Source organism: Aspergillus viridinutans (genome assembly GCF_018404265.1).
Source record: "Aspergillus viridinutans IFM 47045 DNA, scaffold_1, whole genome shotgun sequence".
NCBI lineage: Eukaryota > Fungi > Ascomycota > Eurotiomycetes > Eurotiales > Aspergillaceae > Aspergillus > Aspergillus viridinutans.
In genome coordinates this window covers 2,752,276-2,771,873 of record NW_025091217.1, presented here as the reverse complement: position 1 = coordinate 2,771,873, position 19,598 = coordinate 2,752,276, and the positions used below count along the sequence as shown (strand labels likewise).

At 50.8% G+C, this 19,598-nt stretch overlaps 7 protein-coding genes across 7 annotated transcripts; 5 read left to right on the top strand and 2 right to left on the bottom strand.

Annotated features, from left to right (window-relative positions):
- Positions 1–14: 14 nt before the first annotated feature.
- Aspvir_000846 (mandelate racemase/muconate lactonizing enzyme family protein) lies at positions 15–1,563 on the top strand (the record flags this gene model as incomplete). The annotated part of the gene is made up of 4 exons (XM_043265978.1): positions 15–59; positions 122–226; positions 296–901; positions 964–1,563. The coding sequence occupies 4 exons, from the start codon at positions 15–17 to the stop codon at positions 1,561–1,563; spliced, it is 1,356 nt and encodes a 451-aa protein (XP_043121913.1).
- A 482-nt stretch (positions 1,564–2,045) lies between these two features.
- tim21 lies at positions 2,046–2,989 on the bottom strand (the record flags this gene model as incomplete). The annotated part of the gene is made up of 5 exons (XM_043265977.1): positions 2,046–2,131; positions 2,185–2,284; positions 2,335–2,389; positions 2,444–2,628; positions 2,705–2,989. The coding sequence occupies 5 exons, from the start codon at positions 2,987–2,989 to the stop codon at positions 2,046–2,048; spliced, it is 711 nt and encodes a 236-aa protein (XP_043121912.1).
- Positions 2,990–3,608: 619 nt separating this feature from the next.
- Aspvir_000844 (ADP-ribosylation factor GTPase-activating protein) lies at positions 3,609–5,376 on the top strand (the record flags this gene model as incomplete). The annotated part of the gene is made up of 6 exons (XM_043265976.1): positions 3,609–3,674; positions 3,735–3,870; positions 3,934–4,117; positions 4,180–4,907; positions 4,966–5,283; positions 5,348–5,376. 6 exons carry the CDS (start codon positions 3,609–3,611, stop codon positions 5,374–5,376), a joined length of 1,461 nt encoding a protein of 486 aa, XP_043121911.1.
- A 540-nt stretch (positions 5,377–5,916) lies between these two features.
- On the bottom strand, positions 5,917–7,417 carry Aspvir_000843 (folic acid synthesis protein; the record flags this gene model as incomplete). Its single annotated transcript, XM_043265975.1, has 3 exons — positions 5,917–6,898; positions 6,960–7,168; positions 7,220–7,417. 3 exons carry the CDS (start codon positions 7,415–7,417, stop codon positions 5,917–5,919), a joined length of 1,389 nt encoding a protein of 462 aa, XP_043121910.1.
- Positions 7,418–8,451: 1,034 nt separating this feature from the next.
- Positions 8,452–9,760, top strand: Aspvir_000842 (nitronate monooxygenase; the record flags this gene model as incomplete). The annotated part of the gene is made up of 4 exons (XM_043265974.1): positions 8,452–8,464; positions 8,581–8,842; positions 8,914–9,415; positions 9,470–9,760. The coding sequence occupies 4 exons, from the start codon at positions 8,452–8,454 to the stop codon at positions 9,758–9,760; spliced, it is 1,068 nt and encodes a 355-aa protein (XP_043121909.1).
- A 2,931-nt stretch (positions 9,761–12,691) lies between these two features.
- Aspvir_000841 (cytosine permease) lies at positions 12,692–14,395 on the top strand (the record flags this gene model as incomplete). The annotated part of the gene is made up of 3 exons (XM_043265973.1): positions 12,692–12,919; positions 13,004–13,220; positions 13,293–14,395. 3 exons carry the CDS (start codon positions 12,692–12,694, stop codon positions 14,393–14,395), a joined length of 1,548 nt encoding a protein of 515 aa, XP_043121908.1.
- An 870-nt stretch (positions 14,396–15,265) lies between these two features.
- tif35 (translation initiation factor eIF3 core subunit g) lies at positions 15,266–16,358 on the top strand (the record flags this gene model as incomplete). The annotated part of the gene is made up of 4 exons (XM_043265972.1): positions 15,266–15,282; positions 15,353–15,986; positions 16,056–16,227; positions 16,306–16,358. 4 exons carry the CDS (start codon positions 15,266–15,268, stop codon positions 16,356–16,358), a joined length of 876 nt encoding a protein of 291 aa, XP_043121907.1.
- Positions 16,359–19,598: the final 3,240 nt, after the last annotated feature.

Below are 19,598 nucleotides of genomic sequence, written 5' to 3'. Positions count from 1 at the left end.
GTTGAGCAGACGTCATGGTTAAGATCACTGGCTTCAGCACCCGGGACGTGAGGTTCCCTGTAAGTTGCGCCGCCCCAGATGAACAGACCCCCGGTCAATTGGCTAAGAAAGAGTGGATTAGACCTCCCTCGACAAGACTGGCTCCGATGCTATGAACGCTGCGGGTGATTACTCGGCGGCGTACTGTATCATCAACACCGACTCGTCATATGCTGGTCATGGCATGGTACGCATCAAGCTTTTGTGTCTCCTACAAACTACGAGCAAAGAAAGAAACTAATTGAGACCGCGACAGACCTTCACCATTGGCCGTGGAAACGAGATCGTCTGCGCCGCTATCACCCTTCTGGCTCCCCTGGTTGTCGGCAAGGACCTGGACGAGTTGACCGCCGACTGGGGCAAGACATGGCGCTACCTGGTATCCGACAGCCAGCTGCGCTGGATCGGACCCGAGAAGGGTGTTATCCACCTTGCCCTGGGAGCCGTGGTCAACGCTCTCTGGGATCTCTGGGCCAAGACTCTCAACAAACCCGTCTGGCGCATTGTCGCAGACATGACTCCCGAGGAGTTCGTCCGCTGCATTGACTTCCGCTACATCACAGATGCCATCACCCCTGAGGAGGCTATTGCTCTTCTCAAGGAGGTTGAGCCTACCAAGCAGGAGCGTATCAAGGAGGCCGAGCAAAGCCGGGCCGTGCCCGCCTACACCACCAGTGCTGGGTGGCTCGGTTACAGCGAGGATAAGCTGCGCGTGTTGCTGAAGGAGAGTGTCGCGCAGGGCTACAAGCACTTCAAGCTCAAGGTCGGCGCCAATGTGGAGGAGGACCGCCGCAGATTGGCCATCGCTCGTGAGGCCATCGGTTACGACCGGGGTAACATCCTGATGGTGGATGCCAACCAGGTACGAGCCCACCCCTCCTTTTCTGGATTTGATCAACTTAACTAACGCTTCCGTGTCTCCAGGTCTGGTCCGTCCCCGAAGCAATCGAATGGATGCACCAGCTTGCCGAGTTCAAGCCCTGGTTCATTGAAGAGCCCACCTCTCCCGATGACATTCTCGGCCACGCCGCCATCAAGAAGGCCCTCGAGAACACCCCGCACGGCACCATCGGCGTCGCCACCGGCGAGATGTGCCAGAACCGCGTTGTCTTCAAGCAGCTCCTGCAGGCGGGAGCGCTGACCGTCCTCCAGGCCGACGCCTGCCGTGTCGGCGGTGTCAACGAGGTCCTRGCCATCCTGCTGCTGGCCCGCAAGTTCGGCGTCCCCATCGTCCCCCACTCCGGTGGTGTCGGTCTGCCCGAGTACACCCAGCACCTGAGCACCATCGACTATGTCGTCGTCAGCGGCAAGAAGAGCGTGCTGGAGTATGTGGACCACCTGCACGAGCACTTTGTGCACCCTTCTAGCGTCAAGGATGGATACTATGTCACTCCCATGGAGCCTGGATACAGTGTCGAGATGAAGCCCGAGAGCATGGATGCGTTTGCTTTCCCCGGCGAGGAGGGCAAGAGTTGGTGGCGGACAGAGGCTGCCAAGACTATCTTGGAAGGTCCTCGGATATAGGCTGCTGAAAAAGAAAATTGTTATAGATTATGTGTTATGAGAGATAATGTGTCGTTATTTGAATGCGAGTATGATATGCTCTGATGCATTATTCCAAAATTATCAGTGTTTTGCATATGTGGACTCGCAAATGAGCGCTTTAGAATGCCCGAGGGAAAGAGACAACTAGACTGCCCTTCCCATGTGTCAAATATCTATAATACAAATTTTATACATGAACCAAATGTTTGGTCTTTAAGCTGGTGTTCAGTGTGAGCACTGATCGTGATTCAAACCGACTTTGGTCTAAGAGGAAACCTGGCCGGCCGAGAGGAACAGACCTCTCGAGCTTAGCGGATAGCTAGTAACGTCCATTCAAGACGGCTCCGGCTGGTCTAGGCTCCCATGTACGCCCGTATATGGGCTCGCGGGGACATTCGTTGGTCGATCAGACATACGCTGACCGGAAGGATACAATTGCATAGGCACAATTCCATGAGCAACTATCGCCACTGAATGCCAAAGATCTTCAGCGCCTTTGCAACGCCGGGCTTTTCTTGGGCTTGCTCTAGGACGACACGCGAATGTCCTTGAAGAAAGTCAGTAAGGCGAAGGACTTGGGAACGTAACGGGACGACGAACCTTTGACATCCAACGCGAGAAGTAGATACTCCCATTCATCTTTGTCCAAGGGTTTCATCATATGCACAATCACGATTCCGGAGTTACGTGGTCCTTCAACCTATAAGGAGTCAGCATTTCTCCAGAGTATCGAAGGTGAGACAAAAGTACGTGAAAATGCATCTTCATGTGCTCGCGACCCTGCCGATCCTTGAAGGTTGAAGACCTGAGCCGTTATCATCAGTTTCTGGGGTCAAAAGAGCGCAACGACGACTCTTACGCAATAGGTCTATTCCGCTCCCATCGGCTCCCGGTACTCTCTCCATACGCCTTAATCTCTCTTCGATCGCCTAGTAAATCCGTACACCGCGTATCGTCCTTGATGCGTTGGACAGCCTTCTCGAATTGCCATGTCCTGCTGTTGGGCGAGAAGACCTCTGTGTAGAGAAAGTAGAAAACTCCGCCCTAACCGCTGTCAGACTGATAGGCCACCACCGGAGACTCTCCATGAGCGGGAGTTCAGGGCCGAAGATCATCTCACCGTCAAAACCGCCCCGGCTACTATGACAAGAAAGTTGAGCGACTGCTGCGTCGCCCGCGCAACCTTTTCCCTTCCGCTCAATTCTCCCCACTCATATCGCCCATCATCGGATAATACTGTGACATTTCTCCGTCTCGGGGTCGCCTTGGGACCAGAACCTCCGCCGAGATCGCTATGTGTTGCGTAGAACCGTGTCAAAGTCGTCATGCGGGGAAACGCTGGGCGCAAGAGTAGGGCGGCCGAGGCCTTGGGAATTGAAGTACTTGGGAGGAGATGAGGATTCATCATGACTGTGTATTGGGGAGTGGGTGACTATTCATCAGAATCCACGGTCCCGGTTCAAAGTCAAGGCCGAAATTGTATTATCATCTGCTCGAATCCGTCAAATCCATCGAAGCATTCATTGCACGCGATGATCGAAACTCGGCCATGTGGGGACGGGCCCTGGATGCAATGGGTCACGTGGGAAGTCTTGTTCCGACATCTCTTCGAAACTTTCAGGGACGGTTTTGCGCTGTAATTGCAATACGAGCTGGAGTACCTGAATTGACTGTGACCTTTGCTTTGGTCTTGAATTCATTTTCGACAAAATTAAAGAGTACTTGGTAGACAGCATGACCTTGGGCAATCCATCCTCTAGGTCTATGTGTTCAATTTTGTGTAGACCCCATTGTTTGTTGCAGCTCTCGCCAAACCTCATCATCGTGGCCCAAAGTGGCAAATCGTTCGAGAAACCGAAAATTACTGGGTTACTGTGCAAATCGTCAAAGGGGACGCTCCGACCACGTTCGCCGCATTTTGGATCTCTCCCTCTCCTTCAGACACCTGGACTTTCCGTGCAGCTCGCTCGAGGCACGTTTCCTCTCAGCTTCATTCCTACGTTTTGATTCGGACTGTAGTCACAATGAGTGCTACAAAAGCGCAGTCTCAAAAGATTTTTGAGAAGCTCAAGTTGAAGCCCGCAAACAAGGTGCGCAATGCCCCTCCTTAACTCGCCTATTGCAGTGCTAATCTGTGTTTCACTCAATAGATATGCTTCGACTGCGGCTCCAAGAACCCGACATGGTCGTCAGTGCCTTTCGGTATCTACTTGTGTCTTGACTGCTCAGCCCATCACCGCAATCTTGGTGTCCATATCTCCTTTGTTCGTTCCACGAACCTCGACCGTATGGAACCCCTGCTGCCACCGCCTCTATCGCATGTCTTGAGGACTAACTACTTGTATACAGAATGGCAATGGGAGCAGCTTCGGATTATGAAGGTCGGCGGAAACGAATCAGCCACTAAGTATTTCCAATCGCACGGAGGATCCGCGGCTTTAGCTAGCAAGGACGTCAAGGTCAAATACACCTGCAACGCTGCTGTCAAGTACAAGGAGGAGTTGAAAAGACGGGCTGCGCAGGATGCTCAACAGTTCGTCATTCAGTGATTATCGACTCTATCAGACACAGAAACGCTGATTTGGTCTCATTCAGATACCCCGAGGAGGTCGTGATCACAGACATTCCCGTTGGCACTGCTTCGGACGGATCGAGTACCCCTGCTGGTGACGCGGACGACGATTTCTTTTCTTCATGGGATAAGCCTTCTATTAAGCGACCCAGCAACCCACCTTCGCGCACAGGTACCCCCCCAGTGGTGAGCCGGACTGCGTCGCCCTTCCTGAACGCCGGTGCCAATGGCAATGGTGCTCGCTCGAAATCGCCTCTTTCGGCCTCGGACAAGGAAGCAACTTCGCCTGCTCCGACCGCTATTCGAGCAAGCGCTTCTGTCCGGAAGGCTTCGTCTACAACTACCGCGAAGAAGGGCAGCGTTCTAGGCGCTAAGAAAGCGCCTAAGCTTGGTGCTAAGAAGATTGGCGGAGCGGAAGCTATCGATTTTGACGAGGCAGAGCGAAAGGCCAAGGAGGAAGCAGAGCGCATTGAGAAACTCGGATACGACCCCGAAGCAGAACAAGCCGAGGCCGATGCCAAAGCCAAGACTTCCACTGCTGCCACCGCTATCGCTTCTCCTACTCCAATTAGCCCAAGAGCAGGTGGCTTCGGGTCCACGAACAAATCTCATGAACGAAGCACCAGTGACGTGGAGCGCCTCGGAATGGGTATTGGAAGACTGGGATTCGGCCAGACTGTTGGCGCAAAGCCTGCTGCTCCCAAGAAGCTTGGATTCGGTTCTGTTGCTCCTGTCAGGAGCGCTGAAGATGGTTTGTTCTATTTCCGTGATCTCTGGACCAGGCCTATTGTATTCTAATCAAGCATCAGAGGAGGAACTTGAGCGCACTCGATCCAGGTTCGGTACCCAGAAGGGTATCTCGTCGGACGAGTTCTTCGGACGGGATCGCTTCGACCCAAATGCGCAGGCCGAAGCTAAAGAGCGACTCCGCCAGTTTGACGGGGCAACCGCCATCTCGAGCAACGCTTACTTTGGTCGTCCGGAAGATGATTTCGCTGCGGGTGACGACACTTACGGCGATCTTGAGAGTGCAGCCAAGGACTTCGTTCGCCGCTTCGGTATCACGGCCGGTGATGATCTCGAAAACTTGACACAGCTTGTAGGTGAAGGTGCTGTCAAATTGCAGGGTAAGTGCCCTTGATTGGGCTCTCGGCTTTTAGGATCTTGTCCTCTGACTAACGGCTCAAACAGGAGCTATCCGCAGCTATCTCAACAGCTAGATGCTGTAATTCGATTTGTCGATGTTTTCTTGTCAGTGCAAGCAAGCTGCGCACCATGCTTGTTTCTACTTCATTCCCAGCAAGCCTTTTTGTTCAATCAAATAGTGTTCTTCCCGCATAGTATCTATTCACTCATCAATATATCCTACCTTAGACTGTCAAGATCGTCCACGGTGCAAGCACCTGGGTTCTGAGAAGCTATACGTGCTCTCAAACTATTGTCTTCTGGTCATAACCCTAGTGATGCTGATGGGTTCTCTATGCTAACAGCCCCCTCATTGAATTAGATAATCTTGGTGAGGTCCAGATCTGTCGGCCTTGGGTGCGGCGACTTGTAAGATAGAATTTCGATATGTTCAAGCCTAATAGAGACTAAAACCTGATAAGGCCTGGCATCATTACAGCAAGCATAATCCAATTTGGCCCTCTGTCACTTCCTGCTCGTCCAGTAGCAAAAGTGTACAATTCTGAAATAGCGGTCTATTGAAATATTCACAAGGCAGCTGAACACTCATAAACTGCCCACGAAACTGCTCAATATTATACGCGGTATATAGCATCAGCCACCTTGGCAACCTGCCACATCTCCCTGACATCGTGCACGCGCACGATATCCGCTCCCCCGGCAATACTGGCGGTGACAGTCGCCGCGGTGCCCCAAGTGCGCTCGCTCGCCTTCTCCACGCCCGTGAGCCGGCCAATGAATCTCTTTCGACTCGGCCCCATCAACCAGGGAAAGTACTCTAGCCCTTCGATACCGGTGCGGAACTGCTGCAGATCGCGCAGGATGGCCAGATCATGGGGCATATTCTTGGCGAAGCCGAGGCCCGGGTCGAGGATGATGCGCCAGCGGCGGATGCCAGCTGCTTCGGCGGCGGCGACGCGCGCGCGGAGCTCGGCGCCGACGTCGTGGACGATGCCGTTCGGGTAGTCTGTTAGCTTGGTCATTGTGGACGGGGTGCCGCGCATGTGCATCAGGATGACGGCTTTGCCGGTGCGGGCCATGGTGGGGAGCATCTCCGGGTCGAGGGTGCCGGCGGAGACGTCGTTGATGATGTCTGCGCCGGCGGCGCAGGCCTCCTCGGCTACTTTGGCGCGGTAGGTGTCGATGCTGATGGCGATGTTGTTGGCTTCGGGGATGGAAGTGCGGATGTGTCGTATTACCGGGAGGACTCGGGCTAGCTCTTCGGCCTCGCCGACTGGGACCGACCCCGGGCGGGTACTCTCGCCGCCGATGTCGATGATCGTTGCGCCGGCTTTGATGAGGCCGCGGACGGTCTCGGTGAGAGCGGAGAGGTCCTGCGAGAAATGCTTGCCGCCGTCGGAGAAGGAATCAGGGGTCACGTTGAGGATGGCCATGAGGTGAGTTGGACGTTTGGGGTCTGTAGAGCGCAGCGGAGGGAAATGCGGGGATATGTGAGTGGTGGCCACTGGCACTGGTTCTGGAGGCGGGAGTGACTTCAAGTAGGATAGATAGCTCCTATTCCGTCGGGGAATAGGTGGTTGTTCATGAGGGATAAGTCTATTCGTTATCCATGAGTCTGGTGCTGAGGCGAGCTGCGTTCATTCGTCACAATACTCACTGGCAGAGGGGTCGTAGGACAAAATCCCGTTCCAGCATCAACTTGTGTGGGATGTTGAGACGCTCGTGGCAAAAAATTTCTTGGTCATAGAGGAGAATGTCCAGATCAATGGACCGTGGGCCTTTATCAATAAGTTTCTTTCGCCCTAGAGCCAGCTCGATTGATTGTAATGTGTCTAACAATTCGAGAGGCCCCAAGCTGGTTTCCACCTGTGAAAGACAGTCAATAGATGGCCCCGAAGCATGTTTGGATTAACTGACCTCACAAACACCATTCATGAAAGGGTCTTGATCAAGAACATACATTGGCGCAGTCTCAAAGAGAGAGCTCGTTCTCTTGACCCTGATATGAGCCCTTTCCATCTCCTTGCAAGCTTTTTCAATCATTTCAACCCGCTCACCCACATTGCTCCCGAGGGCAATGTAGGCCCGGTGCATAGGAGGACTATCTAGATTCATGCCGGCATTAAATGCATTCCTATGAGCGGTAGAGAATCTTGGGTGTTGAGACCCCAGTTGTAAAGACACATTCTTGATGTTCTCGGGTTTCAAGTTAGGCAAGATTCGCTTATGAAGATAGCTAGGTGTCGGCAACCCTGGAAAACGGATATTAGCCTCAAAAGCTACACCGGAAGGCCACAAAGGTCTCGAGTCACAATACTGAGTGAGCGCGGACGGTTCATGGACTTATGTCTCTCAGATACATACTTGAACTGGAAGAAGAGAGAAATCTATGGTCCAGGAGGTTAGACTATATTGGTACAGCATAATAATATAACGCTCGGAGGAAACAGAAGACCTGCCTCTTCGTCTGGCTGTAATGAGATCTTATGCAGTCTGGCATACAAACTTTTCCCGAGGATTCGTTCGATGTTTGTGGCAAACCGGACAACAACAGGCGCACGCCGGAAGACTGCCGCAGAGAAGAGCTACAAGCAGCGGACCTTAGTGATACAGCATTGGAATGCCGGCTAACAGCCGAGCAATATCTCATGCTGTCTGGCCAAAACACCACAAGATGCAGCTGCGTTACGATGCTCGAGTACCTGAAGAATCATACGTCACGAAGACAGAGTCGAAGCCTCAACTGCTCGGCTTCAGAAAGTCACGTGAAAATCTGAGTATTTGCCTCAAGTATTTGCCTGAGGCACTTAGTGCCTGAAATATAAGGTATGAGTGGTACACACAGTGTCAACCCCACCACTTAGTCAGCGGCAGGCTTGGCTCCGGCATTAACGCGCATATGCTCGGGCATAGAGAGAGGAGAGAGTCCTGTTCAGCCGAGGCTCGTGCTGGTCATGCTATGCTTCTCCTCTCCCTCGGTTCCCCGAGCCTTGCTCTTCTCCAGATTTTCTCCTTATTATTATTAGAGTTGCGCCGTTGATACCCTCCACTTTCTCCAGATCATCTTCTCTTATCTATCATTCTTGATTCCTAAATTTGTATACCGTTGTTTCCTCCAGCATCCGAGCTCCCTATCCCCAGCTCCAACCATGGCTTCTCCTCGTAAGCTTCACTGCCCTCAGATCAGCCCACATCATGATCGAGCCTTTTGAACGTTACAAAATTATGTCGCTATGGTTTTGAAAGAATTTCCTGCTAACACATTGTGTCTTCCATAGAGCAAATCCGTACTACCCTCACCGATCTGCTCAAGATCAATCACCCCGTCCTGCTGGCGGGTATGAACGTGGCCGCTGGTCCCAAGTTGGCCGCCGCTGTCACCAATGCAGGTGGCCTGGGTGTTATCGGTGGTGTCGGCTACACACCTGAAATGCTGCGTGAACAGATTGCAGAGTTGAAGAGCTTCCTGCACGACAAGAACGCACCTTTCGGTGTTGACCTTCTGCTTCCTCAGGTTGGAGGAAGCGCTCGCAAGACCAAGTCAGAACTCCTCCCTTTGCATATAAAAAGTTCATATTTGGGACCTAGGATGCTGACACAGGTTTCTCTAGCTACGACTACACCAAGGGCAAGCTTAACGAGCTGGTCGACATCATTATTCAGGAAGGCGCCAAGCTCTTTGTATCCGCTGTCGGCGTTCCTCCCAAGCACGTCGTGGAAAGACTTCACTCCGCCGGTATCCTTTACATGAACATGATTGGTCACCCCAAGCACGTTCAGAAGGCCCTTGACGCTGGTGCCGACATCATCTGCGCTCAGGGTGGTGAGGGTGGTGGTCACACGGGTGATGTGCCTACCACCATCCTCATCCCTACTGTTGCCAAGCTGTGCCAGGGCAAGAAGAGCCCTATGACTGGCCAGCCCGTGCAGGTCGTTGCTGCTGGTGGTCTGTTCAATGGCAACTCCCTCGCCGCTGCTCTGATGCTAGGTGCCTCCGGTGTCTGGATTGGTACCCGCTTTATCCTCGCTGACGAGGCCGGTGCTCCTGTTGCTCACCAGGAGGCTGTGCGCACCGCCGGTTTTGAGGACAACGTTCGCACCATCATCTTCACTGTAAGTTCACATGCAGAATGCAGGTCTGGATATGGCCAAGCTGATATGTACCAGGGTCGTCCCATGCGTGTCCGTAAAAACGCATACATTCAGAACTGGGAGGAGAACCGCCGAGAGGAGATGAAGGAGCTCACATCCAAGGGAATCATCCCTGTCGAGCACGATTTCGAGAACCTCGGTGACGATGTTGATGATGAGACCCTGGACAACGCTCGCCCATGGCTGATGGGTAAGGTTTCCGCTGTGGTTTCGGAGAAGAAGCCCGCCAAGGCTATCGTCGATGAGATCGTCTCGGACGCTGCTGCTCTCCTGAAGACGGGTAACAGGATGGTTGCCAAGCTGTAGATTCATTTTATTTTCTCGTATATAGCACACTATACCTCATGACTTTTTGTGTATGGATGACGTCCAGCTCATAGATTCGTGGGCGTGGTGATCGATTCTATTGGCCTACCCAAAATTGGAGCGATTATTCTCAAGCCTATTACCTGAGCGTATTGTGATCTATGAAAAAAAGAGTACACAACCATCGAAGACAAGAGTTAACGTAGATTCTAGCATTAGCCCAGGTAGCGGGCAGATGGTATGAGGCAATGTCCCTCGAGGATTCCACTCTGTAGTACTTTGTAACCTGCACTCAGCCCTAATACTAACTGTCACCATCCTCGCCTCCAGCAGAGGCGAACCGTGTATGCATACCAAATCTAGAAAACCTATGGGTCCACCGTAGTAGAAGTTCCAAATGCTCAGCCAGAAATTACGAGTCAGTCATCGGCCACAGCAACACCTCAATCGTTGAATTAACATCCAGCAGAATATGAGGGCATGTGTTTAACCTATATCATCACTCGCTTGCAAACATCCCTGATTATGAAACCAGACATGCCACGAAGTATGGTGGATATCGGTACGGAGCACAACTGCATAAGCAAACGCCGGGAAAAGTGCATTGATTTGATACATCCCGAATTCCGACTCGGTATCGGTTTCATTCGGTTCGGCTTTGCGCGTTTGCACTTTTGCCTGCCGATGTGTAAGCTGAGTATTGAATGAGGAGCCCTAAGGTATGGAATTATGGGTCTTGAGTGGGGACTGCGGAGACCGTCTGTATCAAATACTTTAGGAATAGGTAACCAGTGGAATAGTCAAATCGCTGTATCATGACTGGACAGATGCACTGGCTTGTGCTTGAACTTGAGTCAATGGGTCATTGGTATTGGAATGCTGTATCTAGACTTTCTTGCAGACCTGCCTTAGGATGTGTGTATCTATCCTCCAGACCGCAGGTTTGGTCACTGGAGGGACGGCAAATTCTACAGGGCACAGAGTGCAAGTGAGTTCTCATTTCTCACGCTGACTATAGTCAGTCCCGCCTGCGATACTATGGTTCCTCCAAGGAGCATACGGACTGTAGATATATGGTTGTCCAAGGGGGATAATGGTATTCGCCATCGAACTGCGGTGGCTAAAAACTGGCCGGTGCACTTTGTGAGCATTAGGGCTGAGACTCGAGGCCGATATGGCAGACATCCTGAACCTTTCATTGGATTTTGAGGACAAGTCTATGCTGTGTGAGATCTGGAAGCTGTGAATTCTGTGTGAAAGTGTGAACAGGAGGTCCTTGTGGTTCAGCCTCTAGAAACCAACCAATGTTGAGAGACATCTTGTAATACTATGAATGATAGCCAAAGAGTTCTCTGAAAGATGACTGCTATGATCAGTAACAAGCGATGGTTTCAACCCAGGTCAATTAATCACGATGAGTGCATTCCTGCCTCAATCTCAAGACAGTCACAAGGTCGGAGACCTTGAACCTCCAGGATATATGGCAGTCCTTTCATCAATATCCAATGAAGGCCATCGCAGAGATTAATCGCAATTTGCGCTAATGCACGTTTCTGAAGCAAAGCATATGTAGCTTAGACTTCGCCTGCGTCAGATGATAGATCAGAGATACCCTAATAAGCATAAATGGAAGACGGCGATCACCGCTATCCTAGCAATAAAGGACGTAGGTTTCCGAGAAAATTTAGCTTGCAGCAACCCCTCAATGCCGGGGTAGAATCTGGGGAACGAATGATACAGGTCGAGATGGATGGAACCGTGATATGCCAAGACCCTGTAGTATTGGTAAACGATCCTATCACTATGACAGGCTTCAATTCTTGGAGAGCAATGACGCACATGTTAATGAATACGGTTACTACCTATGCTACTATCCTCATCAGATACGAAATCTCATGCGGATTGTATGTGTTGAGCAGCATAGATAACGCAGAGAATTGCCAAGTAGAAGGTCCGAACGGTCGGCGTCAGCCGTGCTCTGGATGATAACGACTAGGTCAATCTTCCGGGGTAAGATGCTCGGCGATAACAGGGATAGATAACATGTCTTCCACATGGGTTTAAGAGATGATCATAATTATCAGGTACAATTTATCCGAGATTGTTATCATCGACAGGGCACTGCAGTACGCAGTACCTACCTCTCTCTGCCTTTCCCTTGGTAAGGTAGTGTTGGAATGTCGAGTTACCTATCAGAGGAGGAGACCTTATCAGCGTTTGTCTTACACTCGTGGTCTAGGTGGGGAGTAGATAATGGTATATCCAATGAGAAAGCTAAACATATTGATCCACCTTAAGTCCATTCACGCTAATTTTGCTTAGCGATGGTGTGTCGAGAAACTGCAAGGTATGATTGGAGTAAATGAAGGCTCGCGCCCTTTCTTCGTGGAACGAAAGCGGGGACCCGAGGCTATTTTGGAAACAAGGAAAAAATGCTTAACCTGCGAAGGCTGCGATTTCCTGCAGGACACGCGACTTGGACTTCCGTCTACTTGATCGAACGCGGTTGTGGAGCCTGCCTAGCGGATGTGACGGCTGGTGTTCAGTCTCGTTACCAAATTGGACCATCAGGAAAGCGTTATCATGAGTTCTTCTGGTAAGATCTTGTCTCATGGTGGGCCCCGGGAGGATTGAGAGCTGCGTAGGCCAAACCCTGTGTGGGAAAGATTTTTATCTGAGCACGCGAAACCAGTACCTATATTAACCGGCTCTTGCCCCATCCTCTGTCAGAGAAAAAAAAAAGGAAAAGAAAAAAGAAAGATGTGGTCGTCTTGCTTCTCTCTCTTTCTCACCTTTCCTGGTCATTGAGCTTGTAGAGCTCTTCCCTTTACTCTTATCATTTAACTTCAATTCTCCTCCTTTAGTGGTGGGAATTGACTCACTTGTTTCAACGGGGTTGAAACACGGTGCAATCACACCAAATCCATCATAATGTTCGGTGGTGTTGAGCACGACCTTGAGAAAGCTCCCCAGGCGGAAAAGAGGCCTTTCGACAGTAGCAGCGATGGTGCTGTGCCTGGGGAAACTTTTGTGTACGGCAATTCGCTGTACGCCAGACTTCAGCGGCTGGCCGGAAAGCTCAACATTGAGCAGCGAGGTATAGAACGTGTACCGGCCGATGAACGGACGGACACGTCCTATCTCAACATTGGCAGCATGGTGTGTTCCTGATTGCAATTGTTCATGGCTTGCCAGCTCCGGCCTGGCGCCGCTGGACCAGTGTCCAAAACTGACTCGACATAGTGGCTGGCGGCCAACATGGTGGTCAGTTCCTTCGCCATTGGCGTCCTGGCCAAGTCGCTCTTCTATCTCGGCTTCGTCGATGCAATTCTCACCTGCCTCTTCTTCAATCTCTTGGGTATCTTGACCGTTTGCTTTTTCTCATGCTTCGGTCCTGCCTTTGGGCTGCGACAGATGGTGCTTTCAAGGTTCTGGTTCGGCTGGTGGCCCACCAAGTTCAGTATGTATTTTCTTGCATAATTTCCCTTCTGCTGTCTCAAAGTAGCAGATGCTGACATTCTCGCTCTTTCAGTTGCAATTCTGAATGTGCTCGCTTGTGTGGGCTGGTCCGCTGCGAACGCCATCGTCGGCGCTCAGCTCATCAATGCCGTGAACGGCGATGTCCCCGGGTTCGCTGGCATTCTTATCATTGCCATTTGCACGTTTCTCATCACATTCGCTGGGTACAAGGTTGTGCATGTCTATGAATACTGGAGTTGGATCCCCACCTTCATCGTGTTCATGATTGTTCTCGGAACCTTCGCCCACTCGGGAGACTTCAGGAACCTCCCGATGGAAGTTGGAACATCTGAAATGGGCGGTGTTTTGTCCTTTGGTTCGACTGTGTACGGTTTCGCAACTGGGTGGACCAGCTATGCCGCCGACTATACTGTGTACCAGCCCACTAATCGGAGTCGACGCAAGATATTTTTCTCCGCATGGATGGGCCTCATCATTCCCCTTTTGTTCTGTCAGATGCTGGGGATTGCGGTCATGACCGCTACAGGAATCGACGATGGCAATAACAAGTATCAGATGGGCTACCACGCCTCCGGAAACGGAGGCTTGTTGAATGCTGTGCTTGAGCCTCTCGGCGGATTCGGTAAATTCTGTCTCGTGATCCTTGCACTCTCCATCATTGCCAACAACTGTCCGAACATCTATTCGGTAGCCTTGACCCTTCAGGTTCTGAGCCGCTACTCCCAGCGCGTACCCCGATTCATCTGGGTTTTCCTGGGCTCCTGTGCCTCGGTGGCTATTGCCATTCCCGGATACTCCCACTTCGAAACTGTGTTGGAGAATTTCATGAACTTCATTGCGTACTGGTTGTCCATTTACTCTGGCATTGCACTTACCGATCATTTCCTCTTCAAGCGTGGATTCGGTGGGTATCGTCCCGAGCTTTACGACAAGCCAGACAAGCTTCCTCTTGGAATCGCTGCCTCCATTGCCTTTGGATTCGGCGTGGCTGGTATGATCACCGGTATGAGCCAATCATGGTGGGTCGGACCCATTGCTCTACATGCCGGTGAGGCCCCATTCGGCGGCGACGTTGGTTTTGAGTTGGGATTCGCTTTCTCGGCTGTGATGTACGCCGTCCTGAGACCTATAGAGATGAAGATTTTCGGTCGGTAATTCTAATGATGCTCTTACTGATAAGAGTACGATTGCCGTGTTTTATCACTTGGTCTTGTTTGCGGACCATGCATGACTCATAACAGACATAGCGTGATACTGGTTTTATGTATATATGTGCAACTAATTTCCAAGCTGATAGTTTGTAGTGTCTCAGAAAAATGCAAGTCTCGACAGAATGGTGTTGATTCAAGAGTAAGTCCTTGCATGGGAGGATGTAGTTCGTTCTTGGTCTGCTTCGTTATAGATATCCATTATTTTGTCACTGAAGCGGACATCGGCACATCATGCAGATTCTCAGGCTCGTCTTTGCCATTTCTGACATTCCTGTATCAGTGCTGGTGGTGTGTTGGTATTGTGTATATAGTCTTTGCTTTCAAGGTAGACTGACAAGCTCCGTCTCAAGTGTACAAGGAAATGTACCCTCGCAGACGAGCGACTATAGAGACCTCAGCCACGGAAGGAGATATCATTGCCAAACTTGAAGAGTCAATCAAGTTGTCATATCTTCTCCGACAGCGAAAGTGCATGTCAGCCAGTAATAACAAGCAACCTATTGTGTCATCAAAGACAAGGATTGACAAGAACGCAGTATCTCGATAGAAGTCACTAAGGATCTTTCAGCCTTTGCTTCAAAATCAACCAAGTTAAGATGCAATGATGATGCATTGAAAGTAAAGCACACCTAATTTTTGTACTCCGTATTGGACGAGTCAACTATAAGCCACGTGACTCTCGTTCCTGGACAGCAGCCACAGCGGACGCGCCACAAATTCTGCGCCACTCCGAACAAATCCACAACGGATTCGCCTTTCGTGGAAATCCAAGAAATTCAGCAAACAGACATCAAGTCACCACATATCACACAAAATGTCCAGACTAGGAAAGTGAGTATACCTTTTTGAACGCATTCTCTTCCCGCCTTGATTCTGACTGTAATTTTTCCCTTTTTTCCAGCCGCGCCGCCGACTGGGCCGACGACGAGGAGTTCGATGACCCCTCCGCGCTCCCCGCGCAACAAGTCACGACGAACAAAGATGGCACAAAGACCGTTGTTTCGTACCGCTTCAACGACGAGGGCAAGAAGGTCAAGGTCACCCGCCGGATCAAGACGACCGTGGTGAGGGAGCACGTCAACCCGCAGGTCGCGGAGCGGCGGTCGTGGGCCAAGTTCGGGCTCGAGAAGGGCCACGCCGCGGGCCCCTCGTTCGACACCACCTCCGTCGGCGAGAACATCGTCTTCAGACCCAGTGTGAACTGGCGGGCTCAGGCCGCGGAGGCTGAGAAGGCCGGCCCCGAGAAGGGCAGCATCAAGGACCAGCTCAAGGACAAGAAGGTCAAGTGTCGTATTTGCAGCGGAGAGCATTTCACTGCTCGGTGTCCGTTCAAGGATACCATGGCGCCTGTCGACGAGACCGCTGGCGCGGCTGGTTCTGAGGCCGGCGCTGAGGACGCCCCGGCTGCTGGTGGCCTTGGTGCTGGAACCTCGAGCTACGTGCCTCCTCACATGCGGAAAGGTGCTGCTGCTGGTGGCGAGAGAATGGCTGGCAAGTACGAGAAGGACGATCTGGCGACTCTGAGAGTTACAAACGTGAGTTTCGCCTCCTTCCGCACGCCTGCTCTACGTCCCGAGTAAATACTGATTTTTACGTTTCTATAGGTGAGCGAGTTGGCAGAGGAAGCAGAACTTCGGGATTTGTTCGAGCGTTTCGGTCGCGTCACCAGAGTCTTCCTCGCCAGAGACAGGGAAACCCAGAGAGCCAAGGGCTTCGCTTTCATCAGCTTTGCAGATCGGACCGATGCTGCACGTGCTTGCGAAAAAATGGATGGCTGTACGTTCTCCCTCCCCTCTCGCCTTCTTTTGTTTTATCTTGCGTAGCGCGGCCGCTAATGTCTCGCTCTCTCTGCAGTTGGTTACCGTCACTTGATTCTCCGCGTCGAATTCGCAAAGAGGACGACTTAGATACTCGCTTCCTGATTTCCTTTCACGACACCTGGGTGTTTTCGTCAGGCAGAGCTCGCTTCATGACTAGAGATTTTCCTCCTTTTTCTTTGTACTGTATGACTCGGTCGATAATGATGATTATAAAAAGACATGCGTCGTGTGGTTTGCTTGCTCGAGGCGCGCGGCCATTGGATGCAAAGAAAAGCTATCGTTTCAGAGGGTTTATATTTTCACCATTCTCATCTGAATGGAAGCGTACAAAAATGAGAGAAGTTGTCATAGTCTCTAATCCTGAAGTACAAGTCTTGTTTTTAGCATGACCAGGACGTACTACGCAGTGTAGACAGCCCTGCTCCTTTGGTCCTTTGGTCCTTTGCTCTGGAATAGGTGACTCGCATTGTGGAAGGAGTAGTGGCTATTTTTGTTGCAGCTTTTTGCAACATCGGAGCGGGTGTTTCTTTCAGTCGTAGGTGGAAGATACGTCGGAGAAAAGTGGAGGCCATTGTGAACTCCACTCCTTGTATTTTGAATTATACTATTGAATTGGGAAGGATAACAGGAAGCCGACTGAGTCAACTCCTCAAATCCTAAGCACTACGCTCATGTCTAAATGACAGTTGTTGTGTTCCATCGAGCGAGGTACTGCCGCCACGACTGTCAGTAGCAGCTAGGCAGTGTATGTTCGAATCTTGGCAACAAAAAGTTCAAGGATTCTCCATTGTCCAGTAAAGAACAAGGACAGACTGGTCTAGATAGGGAGCATAATTCGTTGATTGGCGCGGATCTTGTGAAGCCGACACCTCGCTCAATGAGCAATGACCCGAAGGGGCAAGCAGTCTTGTCAGAAGCTTTGATAACGGAAAGCGAATAGATTCCGCCCATCAGAGAATGAAAGGGTCAACAGCGTTGCATCGAAGTTTCATCCGAGAGTGACACCAATGCATTGTGGAGTGCAGTATGTATAGCTCAGATCAACATCTTTCTCTCTGGAACTAACGGTCAGGAGTCTCATCCAATGAGTTTGGGCTTCCACACCTGTTACATTGCAGACGAAGCTTGTATCAAGGTCACTAGGTAGTTGACAATGCTAACGACCCGTACCATGGACATAACGATGACGGCCTGAGACACGATTCTGAGCAGATTTTGGAGCAGAGCGTCGTACAACATTAGCGCTTCTGGGACAGGCAGCCCTTGATCCAACGAGCGGAGGTTCTGGAGTGTCGCGGGAGTCAGCATATCGGCCCCTAGAATGATTTCAGTGTCCACTCCATCCAATCGGTGTCAAGAATGTCGACCCAAGTATCGTGGCTTGCCTTTTTTCCTGGCCATACGCGAGCAAAAACGACTGTATTGTACCCTGACAGAGTTAGCTTCAAGCAAAGTCTCGAATCTCTTGGTGAGCGCACTTGAAAGGACCAGTCTACAAACCTAAATCTCATCGGCTCCTCGATTTCCGGTCTCCGAGAATATGTAGATCATCCGGTAGACTCGTCGACTATCTCGATCGCCCAAGCCATGAGGGGAGCTCATGAAAGCGTGCGTCATCTCGGCTTGCAGTCCTTTCGTTCCAAGCACCGTATGATTTAGTGGTGGGTCTGTCGGTCAAATCTACTTGCATCAGAGGGCTTCGTACTCCGATAGCGCCTGACTACTTCACGTTGCACAAGACGTATTGGGCTTAGACAATGCATAGTTTGGACTGTGTCCAGCCACGAGGAATCCCTGGTTCGCCACGCAGCACCCCCGAAGGAGAAAAGCTCAAGATATAGGTAGTATAGCGAGGGGAAGGATATTGAAAGGTACAGGAGAAAGACAACCTGGGTAATCTCCGAAAATAGTGAACGACTAGAAGCCTGACAAATCCTCGATTATGTCAGTGATATCCTACTAGATAGTACCTGATGCAAGTAGAAAGTCCATACCTCAGGTGGTGGATTTCCGCAAGTAAGACCGTCACTTAGTGCCATCAGGTTGCCAAACTGCACGGAAAGCGACAGATATCTGAAGACGCCCGACATGATTTGCATGGATTTGTTTAAGACGTCAAGGGCTACGCCACATCCGGCATCTGCCCCGTGAATCTGCATCCTCTTCGGATCCGAGTTGTGCTGAGTTTTGAGTGGAATGCCGTGTTTAGTTTATTTGTACACATTGCTCGGAGAGACCGTCATGGTATGGATTAGCTTAGACGGGTTAGATTGTTGCTCTGGTTTGTTATAGCCTATGCTTCTCCAAACGTCGAGGCTGGTAATCCCGCGAGCAAATGCTCTCAATGGAAAGGGAGTGCAGAGTTCAAAATTCAGAAGCATGCTCCAAACTATTCCCAGTTGTGGTGACTTGTTACAGAGCAATGACTCCTCCTCCTCTTCTGACAGACGGTACGCTGCTGTCCCGGACTTTGCTAGCCATGTTGTCCTTCCCATTATACCCATCACTGCCATTCAAAGGTCAACTGTTATCACCGGCCAGTTGCAGCTCCACTTCCGTTGCCCATTATTGTTGCACAGGGGAAATTACCAGGAGAAGGAGTACCGAAGAAGCTATAGAGCTGGAAAAGATGGACGACGGAACGTTGAAAGACAGATAGAGCTCTGAGTCAGGTAGGGTCCGAGCACTCCGACCCTGCCAGGTACCTGATGGGCAAAAATTAGCCATTTCCAAACGATCCGGACTTTGAACACATTCCGACAAGGGCAAATGGACAATACCATGGTTCTAGACATCAACGAAGAATTAATTGAGGCATTGCTCGAACCTTAATGAGAATTGGGCTTCTCAGGGATCGTAAAATGGGTCTCCGAGCCTCCTGGAAGAAAGGCTTCTAGGCCATCAGGACCTCTAAATCCAGTAGAGCGAAGTGGAGACTCTGAGTCGTAGTGGAAATTAAGTATGGTTAGTGGAGGACCCCATGGAGACGGAATCTTAAAAATTTCTCATCTCCATAGTTAGTGTAGGCACTAGAGCAATAGAGCGGCCACCAGGATCTCTCGGCTGTCAAGCCTCCGAAATTCTGAAAGTCAAGAATGAGTTCTCGACTCTTGGCGCTTATGACGACTGGAGAAGAAAGGATATCCATCAAAGGAAATGCTAAAGCCAACAATAGATACTCGGGAAAGAGAAAGAACGTACGAAGACATCCGGAACAATCTTACCACTAGCATAGATGAAATGCAGGATTTTGAAAAGGACTAGATGAGGTCATGATGATTGCTCGCAATGAAGACATAATCAGCGTGGAATTTAGAGACGCTGATC